This window comes from Fusarium mangiferae (genome assembly GCF_900044065.1).
Source record: "Fusarium mangiferae strain MRC7560 genome assembly, contig: FMAN_scaffold027, whole genome shotgun sequence".
Lineage (NCBI taxonomy): Eukaryota > Fungi > Ascomycota > Sordariomycetes > Hypocreales > Nectriaceae > Fusarium > Fusarium mangiferae.
In genome coordinates, this window is record NW_024573947.1 from 41,706 (window position 1) to 61,435 (window position 19,730).

The 19,730-nt window shown below is 46.1% G+C and overlaps 7 protein-coding genes across 7 annotated transcripts in view; 5 read left to right on the forward strand and 2 right to left on the reverse strand.

The window, feature by feature from the left end:
- Positions 1 to 1,298: 1,298 nt before the first annotated feature.
- FMAN_14100 (uncharacterized protein) lies at positions 1,299 to 2,282 on the forward strand (the record flags this gene model as incomplete). The annotated part of the gene is made up of 2 exons (XM_041826015.1): positions 1,299 to 2,183; positions 2,238 to 2,282. The coding sequence occupies 2 exons, from the start codon at positions 1,299 to 1,301 to the stop codon at positions 2,280 to 2,282; spliced, it is 930 nt and encodes a 309-aa protein (XP_041691338.1).
- A 1,245-nt stretch (positions 2,283 to 3,527) lies between these two features.
- On the reverse strand, positions 3,528 to 3,926 carry FMAN_14101 (uncharacterized protein; the record flags this gene model as incomplete). Its single annotated transcript, XM_041826016.1, has 1 exon — positions 3,528 to 3,926. One exon carries the CDS (start codon positions 3,924 to 3,926, stop codon positions 3,528 to 3,530), a length of 399 nt encoding a protein of 132 aa, XP_041691339.1.
- Positions 3,927 to 5,691: 1,765 nt separating this feature from the next.
- On the forward strand, positions 5,692 to 7,071 carry FMAN_14102 (uncharacterized protein; the record flags this gene model as incomplete). The annotated part of the gene is made up of 1 exon (XM_041826017.1): positions 5,692 to 7,071. The coding sequence occupies one exon, from the start codon at positions 5,692 to 5,694 to the stop codon at positions 7,069 to 7,071; it is 1,380 nt and encodes a 459-aa protein (XP_041691340.1).
- A 1,645-nt stretch (positions 7,072 to 8,716) lies between these two features.
- On the reverse strand, positions 8,717 to 9,928 carry FMAN_14103 (uncharacterized protein; the record flags this gene model as incomplete). The annotated part of the gene is made up of 1 exon (XM_041826018.1): positions 8,717 to 9,928. One exon carries the CDS (start codon positions 9,926 to 9,928, stop codon positions 8,717 to 8,719), a length of 1,212 nt encoding a protein of 403 aa, XP_041691341.1.
- Positions 9,929 to 11,972: 2,044 nt separating this feature from the next.
- Positions 11,973 to 14,162, forward strand: FMAN_14104 (uncharacterized protein; the record flags this gene model as incomplete). The annotated part of the gene is made up of 1 exon (XM_041826019.1): positions 11,973 to 14,162. One exon carries the CDS (start codon positions 11,973 to 11,975, stop codon positions 14,160 to 14,162), a length of 2,190 nt encoding a protein of 729 aa, XP_041691342.1.
- Positions 14,163 to 16,135: 1,973 nt separating this feature from the next.
- FMAN_14105 (uncharacterized protein) lies at positions 16,136 to 16,630 on the forward strand (the record flags this gene model as incomplete). Its single annotated transcript, XM_041826020.1, has 1 exon — positions 16,136 to 16,630. One exon carries the CDS (start codon positions 16,136 to 16,138, stop codon positions 16,628 to 16,630), a length of 495 nt encoding a protein of 164 aa, XP_041691343.1.
- Positions 16,631 to 18,393: 1,763 nt separating this feature from the next.
- FMAN_14106 (uncharacterized protein) overlaps positions 18,394 to 19,730 on the forward strand; it is a gene marked incomplete at both ends in the record, with an annotated part of 2,401 nt that continues 1,064 nt past the window's right edge. Inside the window, one exon of the mRNA XM_041826021.1 lies at positions 18,394 to 19,648. Within this exon, the coding sequence (XP_041691344.1) occupies positions 18,394 to 19,648 (1,255 nt within the window). The remainder of the gene's footprint in view (positions 19,649 to 19,730) is intronic.

Here is a 19,730-nt window from a genome sequence, read left to right on the forward strand (position 1 = left end):
CGAACATGGCATCTGCCTCGAGCTCCGAGTGCCGGGTGGTGATTCGATATGTCGATAGCTTAGCGTATCTATGGAGGCGAGCCGATCTATACTAAAGGGAGCTACCATCGCGAGATGGAGTGGGGACAAGCAGCTTCTGTTAGATTGGTGGCTGGGGATGGGCTCCACTTCCTTTATTACGATATTACTCTTGTATCCAAGAGAGGGGTTTCACCCCTCTCTGACAGATTGAACGAGAATCAAGAAAACAAGTCAATAACATCACAACGTTTGAATCCACACTTAATATGCTCACCCCATCGTACTTACGCGTATCCAACAGCTTCTTTCCCCACTCTGGACTCTTGGCGTTAACTCCATGTCAATACCCCACCCGCCCAGCGCTTGGACAAAGAGTGGATTGGTAGTTCTCACAACTCATCACAATGCATAATGCGAGAGACCATTGATGAAAGACGAATATCCTTATTCCTCCTTAAGTATTCTTGCTGAAAACGTGCCGCGTTTCCGCTTTTAGACCAATCAGAATCTTTAGATTTCTACCCCAATTGGTGGCTCAAAACGGGGCGCGTTATAATCTAGCGACATATAGCTGCAACTGACAACGCGTCGCATTGGTCTAGTCCTTTATACCAAATTGATTTATTTTGCTTCACATTACAAGTGGTAGACTTTGATTTTTGACTAGGAGTAGAACTAAATTTGCTAAAGTCACGAGCGGCGGGGTAGGCTTGACTTTTGCGTTTATGACTTGGCCTCGATTCCACGTTGAGATGCCATACACAGAATGGATTACGTATAGCTTCTGCTCAAATTTAGAAGTTCTAAGGAACTTCTTGCAGGCAATTCCGTACTGGAGACATTGATGAGATTTAGATGACCGGAAAAAAGGGCTGCATAGTATGAAGTCTGGGGTCAAAGTTATTCTAAAAGAGTATTCTGGCTGAGGCTAAATAAAGAGATTTTTGCGAGATTCAGTTAGTTCCGGCTTGATATGATTCCAGTCTTCATATCCCCAGATTGGACATGATTGGAACACGTCAAACTTTTTTTTACCCCGCTCCTTCCTTTCCCGGGCTTCCAGATATTCCCGCCTTGCTATCTTCAACATTTTTTGCGGCCTTACCAATTGTGAAAATTTCTTTCCAACTCTGCCAAACAATCAGGATCGCTTTGAATTTGATCAATAGCAATCCTCATGCTTGATAACCTGTCTTTACTCGCTACAATTCTCGCTTTTCGAGCCCTACATCTGGAGACAGTTCACCTCAAACAGGATTTTAGTTAGCACAAACAGGATGGGCCATACTGTTCACTTCGATTTCGACACCAGCGACCCCAGTTCTCCTACGCTTGCACAACTATGCGGGCTTCAAGTTCGATATCGGGGATCCAACATTAAGAATAATCATCTTGACCCAATTCGGAAATTGGCCAGCAAGTTGAAAGCGAACGATACTTCTCGTGAGAATACGGAGAAGCTCGGCAGTGGCTTTGGAGACCTTGCTGTCATTCTCTTGGAGCCTGGTGACAGAGAAGCCTTTTGCAAGTACAAGGATATCATTGAAGATCAATCCCATGCTTCAGCCTTGAGGATGGTGGATTGCGCCCTCCAACTTGCATTTGATGGCGAGCGATCTATTCATGACACTGTGGTTCTTGATTCAAAACCATTTCGCAGCAAAAAAGCCCAAGAATTCGAAGACCAGGAAACAAAAGCAGCGAAAGACAGACTGGCTCGCAATGCTGTGCAAGAATCTCTGTCACTTCTTCAACCCAAAGTCATTCTTGTCTGTCACTGCAAGTCGATGGCGGGAGGTATAAATGAGCCTGACAGCCAGACATCGTCAATAAAAAGAGCATGTGACGTGCGTCACGAGCAGCTTAATACAGGCCATCCGTACATACGTGTTTTCAGTTTTCACCCAGGATACGTATACAGGATGACAGAGTACGAAAAGTACGAGAAGAATATGCGGCAGAGCCTCTTCAACCTCACATTTCTAGTTGCGGCTAATATTCTAATTGGACGAGAAATAAATGGTCCAGGTATTTTGAATGTCAGGGACCGAGTCGTACTTGGTTATTTCATTCCTCCTCCGCCTCCTGAGTATGCCACTCCGGATCATGTTATTGAACAACTAAAGGTACTCGAGATTTACAGTGATGATGAACATCCGGAGGTGAGAGATAGTGATGCAGGATACGTGAAATTGTGTGCCACTAACAAATAGCAGTTTCGAAGGCTACTCGAAACTTACCGATCAGAAAGGTCTCGATGAACTACGTTTGACTTTGGCTCTTGAGCCCTAGTGCCGAAAATGTTTTCTCGCAGCTATCGCCTGGCTCGTAGCCCGACCGTTTCCGAAAGAACACCATTGTCTATCTCCTATCGAAGCGGAATAGATTGAGACAGACGCTCAGCTCATATAAATCAAGCTTTATCATCTGCCCATCTGCCATTCACAAGATATCGCCACCCTTTCCTGTTTTGAGCACAATAGGGGTCTTCAAACCCAGCTATTTGATGGGTATGTCTGTGCTACGACAGCACTCAGAAAGTCATTAGCTCCGGCATGCTCCTTGTGTTGCTTGTATAAGCTCTTTTCATCATAGGAACCAATTTCATGTCTTTGGTCGGGATCTGAAGATGTATTTGTTAATCAAATGGCAAAGATCTCTATAGTAATTTGGCTGTGAAAGGTTGGAAATTGAAGCCATTGGTTCCCTACTCGTACTGTCGTAATAACAAAGACAGGGTGTTGGTACGAGGTACGCCTTAGATGCTAATGACTTCCCAACAGATATATAAGTCCGCCCGCCATGATCTGAAGCATCTAAGTTACTCCTGAAATTTCCGCAACCAGAGACAATACCACCTCAAGGGGCCGCCTCGTGGCCTCACTCATACTTTACGTTCCTAATGCATCGAGGGATCGACGCAAGGTACTATATTCAATCTGTATGCATCAAGGATCCAAGCGAAGAAGGCATAGGGTCAGGGGAGTCCAGGTGCCGACCCTTCATCTCTGTTGGCACTCATTACGAGGATTAGACTTGGTCCTCCCATTGGGACTTATTTCCTTATCAAGGCATGGCCCCGTGCCACCAGGTGCCATAACAGACCACGTGAAGTTTTAACTAGAATTTCTGGATCCTATGACACGGGAAGTGGTCAAACACATTCATGTTACGGAGTTAGACTCAATGCTGTACATACTTTCATTATCCCCCCGGAGCATCGGTTCCTGAAATGCCAGTCGGGCTAGTGGTTTTTAATGCACAAGTACTTCACTTTTATGCTCCGGCTTTAATTCTGATAATGATGGTAAAAGAATTGGTAAATTAATTGGCGCAAGAGCCCAATCCTGAGAGTGTTTTTGAAATAATTTGGATTGTTCGCTCCTTTCGTGAGTAGCTCATTTTGTATCCATAGAACCCCGGAACTCATCCATAAACGTCTATTGACGTATCGGCCTCGTCGGAGTTTCAAGCTTTAGGCTATACAGTCTTCCCCAGATGAGAGTCTAATTCTCGTGATCTAGGCTGCAGATGTCTTCATCATTCTCCGGAACAACTTTGACATCTTCCAGATGGCAGGCTCGATCAGTCCCAAATTGTAAATTCTCATGCTGGTTGGACAAGTTTTTCAAGTTTGACTTCGATGCATTTTGTGCTTCGCTGTCTCGGCTGGTTCTTCCTCTTCGTGCAAGACGTTTATTCATAGGATTGGTCGTTGGTGTTCGAAAGTTATCCGGCATCGAGCGCAACCGTTGTACATCGCTGTAATAGATAAGAGATTGTCGAAAGTTGTCAGGCATTGGGCGTAGAACTAAAACATCATGGTCGCCCAAATGTTCGGGACAGCCATTCTGCATGGGCGCCAGGCTGTTGTTTTGACGGGTAGCGTAGTAAGAGTTGCTCATGCTGGTAGCGTCGAGTTGTTCCTTTAGCTTTTTGAGCCGCTCACTGGCGCCGCTATTGCACTGCTTGTGGATTCCCGAGTTATTTCCACTTCCAGTTTGATCCGTCTATTCCAGTCGACACTTCCTTCTCGGATGATAGACGTATGCGCCGTCTGAGTCTTGAAAGCTGTCAATTTTCTTCCTTGATCAAGCGCCGGGCAGGGCGGGGTAGTGAGACATGGGATGATCACTGTGACGCTGCGCGCCAGTTGTTGGCTGTAGGCCGTCAGTCACGAGTTGTGACGGAGCACTGACATTGGTTGCTGAACAGCTGGAATACGTAGTAGGCCCCGCATCCCCTCATAACATTATACCCTCTTGGCTCAGGTCGGCCCACTCTGGTGTAGATCCTCTAGCGACTACGTTGGTTCTATGATGCGACGACCAAGAACCTTATTGTTACTGCCGCTGCCGTGGCCAATGTTTGAACGGCGACGTTGTGGTCTCTTTCGATGAATAGTTCGATCAATCTGAGCATGAATTAGAACTCAAATTGCGGCGAGTAACAAGGAGTCTGTTCACGAAGCTCGAGTTGGAGAGCCCCTGCTGCGTCGCGTTCGAGACGGTCGAGGAATGCGGCGATAGCGTAAACCCATGTCTACAGGGCGCCGTTTTGAGCTAGAATCTGCGCAAAATGACAGAGAACGCTTTGGTAATAGCTACAGTGTAGAGAAGCGGGCCGGAAAATCTGAGAGCAGCGTATCCGCGATTACTCTTCAAAAATGAAATGCCTCTTTGGTACATAGATTCTTAAGACAACTGCGCTGCTGTTTAGTTGAGAAATGCAGCACAATGATGACATTCGTGCTTGGGCGGTGGAATTTTTGCCATTGATGGGATAAGAAGTACATAATGTATCACTAGTTTGGCACTCCTCAGAAGATGATGAACTTGACCATGATGACTCAGCATATGGCAGCGATCAGGCCGAGTTCAGCGGAGATACCTATCCAGAACTATGCATTGAAGCGGACGGAGGCCTCGATATTGCAGCCTTCGATAATTTCCTGGAGCTGCTCTATGAGGTTTGTCTTACTCTCTGTACAGAGACCTTCATTGCTGGGCAGCCCGGCTCCACGCTACTAGTTTACTTCAGCGGCATTCTTGGTTTTTCTAAAGACTGCCAGCACTTTTTGCTTGCACGGCAATACTGTCCACAACTATCTGGGCTCATTTATATACAGCGCCTATTGCTTCTAGAACGCGCATTGCCATTGAGGCCATATCACACTATTGGTATCCCACAACGGCCACATACGCAGCAACTCGAAAGGTTGAACGAAATTCGGGCGGATCATATGGTCCTAGGTTCACAATCTCCATTTGCTGAGCTAGTCAGTCTTCGAAACTTTGGTCGCATCATAGCTCGCACTGAGCCTCCTTCTATTCTTTTCGAGTGACGATGGGGAGACAGTTTCGAGCGGAAGCGTAAAATTAACTATGAATAAATCTCGCGAGCTTCCAGAGTAATTCACTTCTCGAGCGGAAGAATTATGTGGCAGTCTCACGTATGGTCTTGAACCTGAGATTGACTTAGCATCAGTCAAGGATGATATGGCGAACTCACAGAGCGGATATTGTTTTGTCAAGCATCCAGCAAACGGTCTTGAGTCTGCATATAAGGAATTACTAATCAGAGCCTATTCATCTAGCAAGGGTACCCTTGCCAGAGACGGCCATTGGAGGTGGCTTGAGGTTATGGCAGCAAGTCGCCCAACTGGAAAAGATGCTTGCTGGCGGAGTTTATATGGAGGGTGGTTCGGGTCCACGAGTACGTGAGCTTTTTGCACTTGAATGTGAGAATGGGCCATTCACCAGCTGTGGAATTTACGTCTGGGGTGGTTCAGTGGTATATGTCGCACGACACCACAAAGCGAAACGACAAACGAATCGCGAGTTTTATGTCGTTCGCTTCCTGCCAGCCAGACTAAGCCGGACTATGTACTTGTACCTTGTTTATATCCGGAGATTGGCCAGTTTATTGCGTCGAGAACAGGTTGGGTACTCGGAGGTCGCTCAGAAGGGCTCAGAGAAACGAAACGAACGGCTTCTCTTTCATGTGAATGGAAAGGCTTGGCCCACTTCTCGTCTTACAGAGATCTTGGTGAAGGCCACTTCAAAAATCTGGAACCAAGCTATCAACGTCCGTTTGTATCGCCAGCTTGCCATCGCTATTACAGAGAAGCACGTCCGTGAGGTACATACCCCATTCAATAGGTACGATGATCTGAGCAGCGTCGCAGATAGAAATGCCGTTTTTGCGTGGCAAAGCGGACATCGCCCATTGCAACGGGAGACCACTTATGGTCTTGACGGAGCCTATCCGTTTCGACTCCAACCGGCACTCTTGCGTGCTTCTGAGTGGGCTTCAACTCGTTGGCATGATTTTCTGCACCAACCAAGCAAAAGATGGTCGCTATCTGGAAGCCAAATGCCTATATCACTTCAAACATCAATGAAGCAGCGCAAGCGCAGTATTGCAAAGACTTCGCAGGATGCTCTGGCATACCTAGAGGAGACGAATTTAAATAAGCGACGCAAGGTAGCGAGCATATCTGACTCTTTAGTGGAGCGAAATCAAGAAGTTACTCTGGAGCTAGGACCGGAATGCGAGAGTGATGAGAGCTTCAGTTTGGCTAGTGACGGCTTCGGGGGTGTGAGCTCTCAACATCTCCAGGCACGAAGCGATTTGTGGATAGATAAGGTTCTCTGCGTGCTTCTTAAGCATCAAGTCCTTATATGTCTTCTTTGCAGGGCTGCTGTCAAACCAGATGGGGGCATAGTAAGCCATTTCCGGAGGGCCCACCAATTCAAAGGTGTCGAACTCCAACAAATCACGGCTTTCTGCGCCGGAAGGTCATTTCAAGATCCATTCACGGTGCCACTGCCAAAGAATGGGAGCAAACTTATCCCAGAGCTTCCAAAATGGAGGGCCTGCAGCTGCAAACACTGCAACTATATAACAATAAATCGCCAAAATATGTCAACTCACCTTACAAAACTTAAGCACCCAACTCAAGCGGATGGCAAGCCGGATTGGGTATATGTTGTCGTTCAAATGTTCTCGAGGGTTAGGTATATACGATTTCGGACTGTTGAAGAATGAGGTGTGACACATATTCATTCAATAAAGGTACACTAGACATAATAAAACAAAATGCTTTATTATGCAGAGAGATCATTAAGTTAGATAAATTGATACCTTACTATCTGTCTAGGTTAGATCTAGCAATAATAAGTATAAGAAGGTGCTGAAACCGGCCCAGGTAGAGCACCACTACCGCAACTGCCACAAAACTGTCGGGGAGCAGCTACAGGCGGTAATTCCATTCGCAGCATCGTTCTTACCGTCAGGGTGCTGCCCCCGGACGCTGCAGGACCCGACAGACGAGAACATGCAACTGCCTAGTCCTACAGTCTAAAATCACTTTACAGGGGATAGAATTGATTTTTGACCTAGGGTAGACTTGGATTTCTAATTCGTGCTTGGCTACACCTTCAAGCAAGACAACACTTCAACTTCAACGCAACGAAATCGTGTTCGTTCACGAATCAGAACTCCATCATTTCCTCATCATGTTGCTGGTGGAATCTGTTGATATCGCATAACGTGTCGAGATTCTTAGGCCTTGAGAACGGGTTAACCTGATAAGGCAAGTTAACACTCACATTAAAGGATAATTAGTCCAGAATAGGAAAACGTACCACATAACGCCATTCTGGACGTCGTTCACTTCAACCCTTGTACTACAGCAGGAACGCAGATGTGAGACGGAAAAAAGAGAGTTTTCGAGCTATTCAGACATACAGGTACCTAATTAAGCTATACAAGGTTTTAAGTTCGTGCTGTGGTCAAGTGATGATTTTCTCCTGGGTTCGACATACTCGGTCGTTGAAAATGAATTGATTGAATCGGGGAAAGATACATATGTGAATGAAAGAGGGACCATGTTTTCAATCGCCCGCCCGTTTTTTCCAATAACAGTACGTGATGGACCTTCTCATTGGCTGGTTCGTTCATTCGTCGCAAGCTTCGCAGATAGCTTTACTTTGGCGGCGCCAAGCGATATTGCCTCCTGAGAGCCTATGTGTAAATTAATATCTTGACGACGAGGAGTATGAGCTCGGCGACTGTGAAGATGGAGATGAGTATGAAGATGAAGACGGTGACGGAGCTGATGAGGAATATATCAACGAGTATAACACAGTCGCGACTGAGAACCATTTTGCTGAAAAGGATTCCAAGTTGCGATACGAGCAATGACGAAGATGATTTATCTGTTGATTCGCCGTTCTCTCTTCCATCTGGCCTTTGGTTGCACTTATCTGAGGCTATTTTCCAACTATCAATGATGTTCTGGACGTACCAAGAACCTACCCGGGATTTTTCTGCCTCCACCATCATTCACTACACAGCTGTATTGGGGATCCAAGGACCGTCTATTGCTTTTAATCTAGCCCATGGCTCCTCACCTAGACTAGCAGCACTCATGTGGATAGAACGGTTCCCGTTCTTTGAGTATGCCATCCCTGTTTACGCCTACAATACTCTTGACTTTGTTTGGCCTAGTCGGACAGCTCACCCGTCACAATTGGCGACGACAAAAAAAAAAAGTCGAGCGTCGTTGCTTTCAAGGCAAGTATATCGTATAGTTGGGCCAAGTCGAGTTTGCCTATTGGATTTTCACGGTCCTATCGACCCTGGCCGTGCTTGCTCTACCAATATATATATAACTTCGCTTTAGTCGTGTTCAGTAATTCGGTAGCCCTTCTTTGTACGGGCTGCTTATCTCGATGCAAATTCTTTTCTCACCTTCCCTAAACCACTGACTGAAGAATGGGATTTCTTTTGGAAATTTCTCCTTTTTCAGCGGTTCCAGACCTTCCAAAAGGCTCATTGACAGCAATTGGAAATGGCTCTCGCACCATAAGAACAATGCTTTCCCCTCCAAAGCCGGTTCTGTAAAGACACAGGGTCCTTGAGAAAAACTTCCTAGCCACTTATCAACCATATTTTGTATATGAAACTCATCGAAACCCTTGTTATCGGTGTTCGCTTCCATACATTCAAGACATGTTGCTAAGTCCATGCTCCACTCGGAAGGTACTGTCCCCTTCGTTAACCTTCCATCTTTGATTCTCCAATCGAACCAACCGATAACGCATCCTACACCACATGAATCACAAAGCAAAATTGACAAAGTAGTAAGAGGGATATCTGGACTAGTGACATAGTCAATACCGCTTTCCTCAGGGCGCAGGACATTGCCATCTTCCTCGATACTCGGAAATCTATGCAAAACTAAAGTTTGTTGAGTTGCCCAGCGGAGTATGCTATCATGTACTGTTGTTCCGCTGTTTGTGTATCCGTCGCTAGTGTCTGCAGAACTTTTGGTCAGGAGATTGGCAATATCGATGTCTGTCCAGAGTAGTTTGACCTCAGGTAGCTGCTGGTTTTCGGACGACCATGGCGTACTGGTCATTTCCTCCACCTGGCCAGTGCTGTCCTCGATCAAAGGATGAGTCCAAGTTGTTGTTTGGAAATGATATATGCCAGTGTCCGCGGATATTTCAGGCGCGCCACTAACCAACACGCAAAGCGGGACTTTTGAGGTTTGAATTGATCTTGGGAGGCGACTGCACAACAAAGCCTCCGATATTGTCTTGTCGTTGCAACAAAGCCCGAGCAAGAACAAGTTTCTGACGTGTAGGTAACAATTTATGTTCACCACACTGGCGTCCTGCAAATCCCTCATTACATGGAGGGATGACTTGTGAAACAACCGAGGGGCCGTTGCGGGGATGTCCTCATCAAGCTGTGCGCCATTCTTAATTTCCCTCCTAATGACCTCAATTGCTTCGAGTCGACCTTTAGAGTCCCAAAATTCCGAAGCCTTAGAGATAGCACGGTAAATGCTAGTTGAGTATCCGTTTTCTCTGCGGTCGACTTGTACCCAAACCATCATGCAAACGGTGAACAATTCTTTACATGAAATTCTCATGGATCGAAGATCTCGTATTGATGATGCTTTTGCAATATTGATCAGAATCTCTCGTGGAAGAGTAATTAGGTTTGAAGACTGTCGCAGCATTGTTCAAACACGTCGTTTGTAGGCTTTTAGTCGCCGTTCTGGGCTTCTCTCGAAGTTGATCTAGATACAAAAGCTCTGACGCAGGTCGGATCCTGAGCAAGGCTGTGCAGGGAACCAAACGATTATGAGGAGCGGGTCGCGACACTGCCGCAACGGTGTAATATTTTGAAGGTACAGTAGTTGTGTATTTGATATTGGCGAAGAAAAAAGTGAAATAGTGTAGTTATCTAGAAATGCGACCGAATAAATGGTTCCAGAAGGCGGTGAGTAGAAATGAGGAGTGGCAGAATTAGATACTTGAGCCAATCAAGACCAGCGAATATTCTACTGTACGCAGTCGTGGAGGTAATTCGACGAAATACAACAAATCTGGCCCGTGCACGTTGCCGGGTCGTCCCTGCACGCGTCATGTCCGCGTATTTCGTTAAATTACCAAAAAATGGTCTGTGCACGCATGACATCTCAAGCACTTCCCGTTAGACCCCTTTTTCAAAACATTATCCACTATAACAGGACGAAGGCAACAGAATCAGAATCCAGTGCATTCCTAAGGTACTAAACTAATGGCTAACACTAGCCTGCTCGATAATCTACAGCTCTTCTTCGATACCAACGCCCGTCTCCTGATCTGCACCAGAGAGAGCTGCAAATTCGCATTATCCAATGGCCCATCACGCGTAACAACACATCTACGCGATAAGCACAACATCTCTACAGAAGCTAGGAAAGGGTTGAATAAACTTCTGAAATCTTTATCCCCTGTACCCTTAGAACCTGATGATGCATCGCCCCGAGCCGACGGATCGCATGAGCACGACAAGCTGCGAGTCTATAAAGGCTTCGCCTGCATCAACTGCCAATTTCGCACCATCAATCTCCCGTTGACACGATGCCACCAGTCAAACCCGCCGGATGATTGCTGTAACCCTGGAGCTAGGTCTGCCCAACCCCGTCGCCGTCGCGATCTTGACCCGCAGTTTGAGTATGTCTATCTGCGAGTATAACCGAGAACATCCCCCCAGTGTGATAACGGCGGCGTCTCCAGCTCAATCGGCCGATACGATGGCATTTCCATTGCAGACGCCTTGGCTAGATCGAACCGGCTGGGACCGAACGTATAGCAGTAGAGGTCGCCGCGAAATGCTTACAGCCTTAACGCGGACCTTTATATCTCCAGGCGGACGGGATTATTACATCGGACACGGCCAGCAATGCGGCCTTGATGAAGACTTCGTTAGCTCAGGTGAAGATGAGGATAGGATTGCCTGCCTCGTTCGCCTAGTCCTACAGTCCAAAATCAATTGTTGTACAATTGATTTAATCTACTCCACTTTACAGGGGGTAGAATTGACTTTTGACAAGGGGTAGACTTGAATTTCGAAAAACGAACTAGCATTGGGGTAAGCTCGATTTTGGAAGGGGGTTGACATGGATTTCTGATTGGTGCTTGCTTACACGTTCAGGCAAAACAACACGTCAATAGCAGCGCGTCAAGTTCTGATTCTAGCTTGCCAGCACCTTTCGCGGCAAATGTAACAGCCAGCCGGCAATTACTATTGATTTTATTGAGAAATGATTCATCAGACCATGGCACTCAACCCTATGATGGAGCTTGAACCCAACTGTCACAATTTAATTAAAAAATATTATCTAATCAAGACTTTTCTATTATTATATCGTTCTTCTACTGGGAAATAGGGTAGACCAATCAACGCTCCTCAATAAACGCTCTACAAGGTGAGCTCAGTTATTTGTAGACAGCTAATCACACCCCTAAGCTTGACACTGGTCTCGGCTAGTCGTGCGGGGTCGGAAAAACTAGCTCGAGGACACGAACAACCTAGCATCTGAATTCTACTACTGATCAACCAAAGTCATCATAAGGCTGTATCTATCCAAGGTGACATACATCACTATGTCGCCCCCATCCATTCAATCTCGGTGGAAGATTGATGAGACCAGATGGAAATCAATGTGGGATGAGATTAGGAAAGAGAAAGTACAGCCTGATAATGTTCATGCTGTGGCAAGAGTGGCGTGTGAACAATTTGGAAGCACCCTCGCCATATGCGATGATACACTGAACAAGGTTAAAACTGCAGTTTCCGAGACGCCACAGCCAGTTACCGTACGATTCTTGGGAGTAACCGTGGTCCGTCAGCTCAATGACTCCGCGGCTAAGCTTGTCGAGAGCATAGAAGGACAGCGTTTCCTCGGACTAGCCGCAGCGGCCACCACTTTGTTCAGCTTATACGATGGCGCCAAGGCCTTACAGGCCATGTTAGAAAGCACAACATCTGATACGACAACATGTCCCCTGGCGCCAGAACTGAAAACTTTGCTAGGCAGCCTCCAGGGAAGGCTCTATCACGCCGGGTTCTCTGAATCTGTCATGAAATGGCAGATCAAGCTACAAAGAGACATTATTGCAGCTGAGGGTCACCCCGATGGCTCTATGAGTCTCTTCTCCCAATCGGCTCCCTCCCCAGAAATGGTGACCAAACTTGTCAACGTCTTCCGTCAATTAAGTGAGGATGACTCCGTTATCACGGGAGTAACAATCAAAGCCAGTGAGGCTGCTGCTTGGGTGGTTGCTTTCATAGAGTGGTGCCTGGGATCGCCACCATCAATATACATAGGGGGCTCTCAACAACCTCTTAGTCAGCTCGGTTCCGTGATTACACTTATCATTGCAAAGACCCCTCATGATCAACGGAAAGGGCTTGAAATTACCATTTACGAAACCCTGAACCATTATTATCAGCTTACCGCACCACCTTCTACCAAACCATTCTCTGGAATGGCCACAATCGGGAATTACGGCAAGTGGCTCTTGGAACGATTCGGGTTTAGAAGCGCATCGCTTGATTTCCTACATGAAGCTTTGAATCATGCCATTCCCCAAACTTTGGAAACTTTTCAATGGGCTGAGTTCGACTTCTCTGAGCAAGAAGAGCATCGTGCCATCTTGACCCTCACATCGACGCATGATTCTTACGCTCTCTACCCATTGCCAGACATACACAAGATAGCAGATGTGTACTTCAAGCTATTCGGCCTGGCTAAAACGCCAAAGTGGGCGAAAACTTGTGACGGCATACTCATTGCCGATCTTCCTTTAGTTTCTCAACACCTGAATTCCTTACGCAAGAACTGCCTTTGTTCTCGATGTGGTAGAGCTAAAGGGAGAAAGACTATCTGCAAGGAGGCTGAGTTTTACGAGCTTGTATCGTTTATCACTGTCGAAATTACTGTTTTGTCTTTGTTCCGCTCCCCAGACCTTTTACGTATAAAATTATCACGGGAGCATGAATCAGGTGGTTCACTGCAACAAGCCGTCTCCCGGCTGATCAAAACAGGAGATATAACCTTGGAGTCTACTGAAACTATGGACCTCCTGCAGTGGGCGAGGTCCATGGTAGGCCATAAAGTCGCTACGGGAGACAAGGGCCGCAGCACTATCGTATCATCTGGTCATGGCCAGGTTATTTACCCTAGCCTGTTCGAAGCATTGAACATCGAAAAGCATGGCTACTTGGGACTTACATCTCACCAAGGCATCCTTATTTATGAAGGAGCTTCTTACGAGACAGTCACTGCAGATAACGGGGATTCTACACAAGATGCGAGATGCGAGCTCCTTCAACTCAGCTCTTCCTGCCCTTCACAAGTCTCACCAGTCCCTTTGAATGCTTTTAATGACTTGAAAGTTTTCTGGAAAGTGGAAACACAGGATAACCGCAAACTTTCCATCGCGCTCTCCGTGCAATCTAGGGCTGGCCATCAATCGTTTGTCAGAATGAACCCTATGCTTTCTTTTTCCACATTGCAGAAAAGTCTTTTGATTGAGGGATGCCGAGGTCACGGTCAATGCAATACCCAACCAAGCTCTCTGTTTTGCTCGTATAGTAGCCCTATGGACAACCACAAGAAGGCTTGTGATTCAACTTCTGCCATAGATTTCGTTCCAGTAAGCGATTCAAATGATCTTCGTTTCGTCTCTCTTGTTTGTACAAGAGAGTCTGTCATCTTGAGAAAGGATGCGTGCTTGGCTTGCTGCCTGAACCTTTGTTATGAGGTTGGATATCATGTTCTTATTTTATAGATAGCTCATACAAGTTTTATTCCAGTAGGCAAATTCAACTCGATGTTCAAAGCCGCCAGCACATTTTCGGCCAAATTGAAATGAATCTGGCGCCGGGTTCCCTGTCCTCTGACTTGGTTGCTGTAACAGGTAGTCGAGAGGGCAAAAGTTGAGGTTGAGGTCTGATGCCGTTGAGTGTTTCATCGCTAAGTCTTGACCCTAACGCTAGTCCTATAGTCCAAAATCAGAAATGCGTCGCGATGTTTGCAGTAATCATTGTAGTAGCGTCGTCTGGGTTGGCACGGACGAAATTTATACAATGCGGTGGGATTCAGTTCAACCTTTGTACAGTAAGTGTTTCATTTAGTAAAGTTGGTGAGCTTTCTAAGTTTCCGATTGACATCTGCCAGTCACTCATGACTGATATAATTGTCTGAAATACCTTCCCTGGCCCAGTCCGTCCTGTCAATATCAGACAAGGTAACCTCATAGTCTTCGATTCGTCTTCTTTTGCAACCCCTGACGTCCATGTCGAACGAATCAACAATACTCTGACTAAACACCTGTGAATCTGAAGACCCTCTGTCTGGGCCATCTCGGGTAGACTGTGATCTCCCCTGCCCGCAATTATATAAAGACCAATTTAACAAATCGGTAGAAGTAGCAGTTTATGCGAAGGGGGTAACGAAGATGAAGCCGATATTTGATAGTCGTGGCATTGCACATTGCAGCATTGGTGGATATGAAGATTTTGAATTATGGGGGCCAGGTGACAATATTGAGCAATTAACGAAGAGACATCTTAAATCTCTAAACTTAGTTTAGATACTTCCTTCACTTGCGGTGGCTATTATGTTTTAGTCCATGTATATAACGCTTACATATATGACAAGAGAATAGCACTGAAAGCCTATGATTTAACCTTTGTCTCGTCTTTCTAGCTGTGAGAGCTACAAGACATAGGAAATATGTACCAGACAGGAAAACAATCTCAAAAATCAGACTTTTTCCAGATCATGTATGCGCCTTATGGCAAAAGAGCTAGTCACGGCGATCAGAAAAAGGCAAATTGCTTCGATTAGGACGAATTTGGAACTTTGAGGAAAAGCTAAACCCATGCTCTGCTATATTTATATGGGACACTGATGGTTCTGAAGAGACCATCGTCAAGAGGAATCAGTCCAACATCAATAAAAAAAGAGGCCATGTTACGACCCAACAGTCTGACACACGTGAGCCGTAAGTTCAATCGTCAGTCTGGTTTGTAAGTCGTGAGTTGGTTCCCGAGGTAGCTCACGATTCATGCAGGGAAGCTGGGCGTGAGTCGTAGGGTGATTGGTGGAGCTTATTTAGCACACGTGACATAGTCGCGGGGTCGTAACAACCCCACCGGGTACAGAATACATATAATACAGTTTCTCTCCTTTTCTATACCACATACTTTAGCAATTGACTATTGTTGTATAAATCATTGTGTGAGTTCAATCCTCGCGACACTCATTTAACCACAAGTTTCTTATATATACTTTCATTAGGATCTCTACCTACTTTCTCTCCGCGTTGGTTTCCTTCACGCGACGCCCGTTTCGCTGAGTCTTTTAATCGTCGATCTTACCTACCATCCTGCCCCTCTGTCTACCGTGCCTTCTCGTCTTCTTCCTCGAACAGGCGAGCACCTAGACCTCCCCTCATTCTCCATCCTCGCAGGTATCCATCACGTATCGAGCGTCGTCTAGAACATTGGGTCGAACAAAGACAGCGCGAGCGATAGGCTGAGCTTCATGCGTTGGCAATAAATTGGTCAGGGCATATATAAAGGAAGTGGTCTGACAAGTCAACAAGAAACCAACGAAGCGCGACAACTAAGGGAGTTTATTCAAGGTGCACGTCGATTTATTCTTTCTTACAAAGGACCTACCGAAATCGCTCCATTGCAGGTTTATACGTATGCACTCGTACTGAATTCTGAGCGCACCCTAATCGGAAAGCTCTTCATGAAGGAAGACCCAAGCCGGATAACATTGAAAGCAAAAATGGAAGGGGACTTGAGCGCTGTTTTACCAACACTGGAAGGCCATACTGAATCGGTGTACCTAGTGGTATTCTCGCCAGATGGACAGCGTCTGGTGTCTGTCTCATACGATAAGACGGTCAAGATCTGGGATACAGGAACGGGCACTTGTCTCAAGACACTCGAGGGCCATACTAACTCCGTGACGTCAGCAGTATTCTCGCCAGATGGCCGGCGTCTGGCATCTAGCTCACGTGATACAACGGTCAAGATCTGGGATACAGGAACGGGCACTTGTCTCAAGACACTAGAGGACCATACTGAAGCGGTGTTTTCAGTAGTATTCTCGCCAGATGGCCGGCGTCTGGCTTCTGGCTCACTCGATACGACGGTCAGGATCTGGGATATAGGAACGGATGCGCGCTATTTGCCGGTTTCCTTTACCAAGCTTTTACTTCACCGTATTGGAAGTGCCTAGTGCTCCAGTCCAAAATCAACTGTTGTACAATTGATTTAATTTACCCCACTTTTCAGAGGGTAGAATTGATTTTTGACAAGGGCTTGGCTACACGTTAAGAGCAGCGCGTCAAGTTCTGATTCTAGTTTGCCAGTACCTTTCACAACAAACCTACATGTAAATTACGCCGCATTATTCAATTTTCGTCCGTGTCAACCCAGACCGCCTTACTACTACTACTACTACTACTGTACGCAGTCGTGGTAATTCGACGAAATACAACAAATCTAGTCCGTGCACGTTGCCGGGTCGTCCGTGCACGCGTGATATCCCTAGCCCATCCGGTAAGACATTCATTCCATCACTCTCGCAAACACCGCGAGAACGCCAAGGCACTCCTTATGTACCAGGAGCCAATCCTATCCTGGTTGCGCGGTGGATTCAGCTGCGAATCCATTTGAAATTCACAGTAAAAAACGCGCACTAATAAAATAACAGCCTGAATCCATTTGACCGAAACGGATTCACGCAATTACAATATTCCGGCGGCACGGTGATATGACACCCTGTCAGGTCACTTCCAACCTTTGTTCAGTAAAATGCATTTCGAGTACATGCGTCAATTCAYTACGACGAGGATATATCAAATTTTTATTTTTAGCAAGAGAAGTTTAGTAATACGGCGTCGCGGCCAGTTTGAAGTTTGGTTGATTTGGTCAACTATAGTTGATATTGACCGGGAACAGGCGATTTCTGTGCTCCAAAGCTTGAGATAAGGAGTCGCTCAGAAAACTGAACGTACGAAGATTCGTTAGTATAGCGTTGTAGCTCATATCGATCAAGGTAGGGACTCGCTAGCGGAACATGTTAGTATGTAAAGTAATTTCAATGCTTTGAGACGCATTCAAATACGTGAATTCAGCCTGCGTTATATAATGCTGACGTGACGCCGCGTCATATAATGCGGGGTACCCACGACCATCAACAACACAACAGTAGTCTGCCTTGTCAACGACTCCAGAAGGCAAATTCGACTTGGGGTTAAAAGCCACCAGCACATTTCTCGGCTAAATTAAATTACGGGCCCCTTTCTAAGGCTCGAATTAGTATTCCGAGCCAAATTTATTCAATTTTGATTAATATTGTAGCCGTGACATGTCATCCAACATAGCGAAGGTTGGACTCTCGATCAAGCGTCACATTTCCTATTATAGAATAGTGAAGTTTGTCTGTCAAGCGTTACATTTCCTATTATGGATTAGTAGATTCCATCAGTCAGCTTAGTCATGCTTGCAGGGTCACATGCCAATGCTCAACCTGATGATAATTTGGGAGCTGATAAACGAGCTGACTAGCTTCAGTTATACCTGAGATGGAATTTTTTAAAAGCATAACTTATATAGAGTCGAGAAATCCTATCTCTTACTTATTCAGCCCYAAATTCAACTATCAGCTGTTTATTTATAACTCAAGAATAAAGCCAATAGTATGTTGGTAGTTAAGTCGCTTAAGAAAGACAGATTCGTACTAAAATGAATTATATAGGGTAACAAAAACAAGGCGCATTCAGATAAAGAGACCGTGTTTTCGCGAGACGCGTTACATCACCTAAAATAGCTAGCGCCAACTTAATAGCGCGTCTCTCAATATGCCTCCAAATACCGGAATTTTTATATATAACTCCTCTACACCTGCATTATCTTAAAACAGAGTCTCTTAATTACCAAATATCACTTATCTCGCTTATCTGGACTGCTCAGGACAGTTATACGATAAGAGTAGCAATGAAGGTTCGATTTGTTGGCACAAGAAAACAAGATAGCGCTACGCGACGTCGCCGAGCCCTACAAGCAAATCGTACACGAAACTACCGGCAGCGCCAGAAGGCAAGGGAGAAAACTGCCGCAATAAATTATCAGGGCGAGCAATTGTCAGACGCAGTTGACTCGGTGGCAGAGAACGAAGCAACAGGACCCGAGAGAGATTCACCCCTCCAGAATGAGGAGATTGAAGAAGATGGTACCTTTGCCTGCGAGAATTTTACTATCTCCATTCAGGAAGTTGATGATTCCACAATCAGCACTACCGAGGTAGATCCATACTATGAGGAGGAAATAGTTGACACCTCCCCCACTGAAGAAGACGAATGTCAAAGACAGCCCCAAAGCCCACAAAACCATATTGGGGAATCAGCCGACCTGGCTACTAACGATGCCAACACTGATGTAGAATATGCTACACAGAAGTTTATTCAGCAGTTTCTCGCTGGTATACATGGCTGTAGTGCCCAGAGCCATCGAGAATCCCTGATTGCTCACATCGAAGCTGAGGGACCAGAAAATCACCATAGACTTGATAGATTAGTTGCCCCTGATATACCCCATACACTTGATAAAGAGTATATTCTCGCCGCTGAAACTGGCGACCAGACAACGGAGCTTAGTCCGGATCAATGGCGGGCATTATTTACCGGTTCCACAACCCAAGGCTCAGATAATAAACCCAAGCAGGTTTGCCTTCACGTCGAGCAGGCCCCTCAGACTCCACCTGGTATTTCATTCGATGTCGATAGCATCTTGGGGTTTGTGGATTCTCCGGCAGTTGCAACTCATGGAATTCGGTTTTATTCCGCTCCTCAGTATGGTCAGAATATCTCCACCGACGTCCACCTGACCTTGGGTCGTGCGGATCCAGATTCGGAGCGTCCCCGGTTGATTCCGTCGCGACTGAGAGACGTGCCGCATTTCATCTTCGCGAGGACCGAAGGCGCTGATTTCATCACATTTCACTTGTTCTTTCCGCATTTACCATGCTCCCATGACTTCAATAGGTTGACTGATGAGCAGTTCTCACGGTGGTTCGATGATATCTTCTATCCCGCTGTCCGTCAGGTCTACGATATCGATAGACTTCAGCACTTGCCAGCAAGTTATCGTCACGCATTGGCTACTTGCCGAGCTCCTCAGAGAGAGAATCGTCTGCTCGAGACCTCGAACTACCAGGCCCAACTACAGATGTCCTACTTTCTGTCACCGCAAGGTTTGCAGCAACTGTGGAACCATATTCTCGCAGCAGTATGCCAACCGGGGTTGCAAGATTTTCGTGATCCAGAGCTATTAAT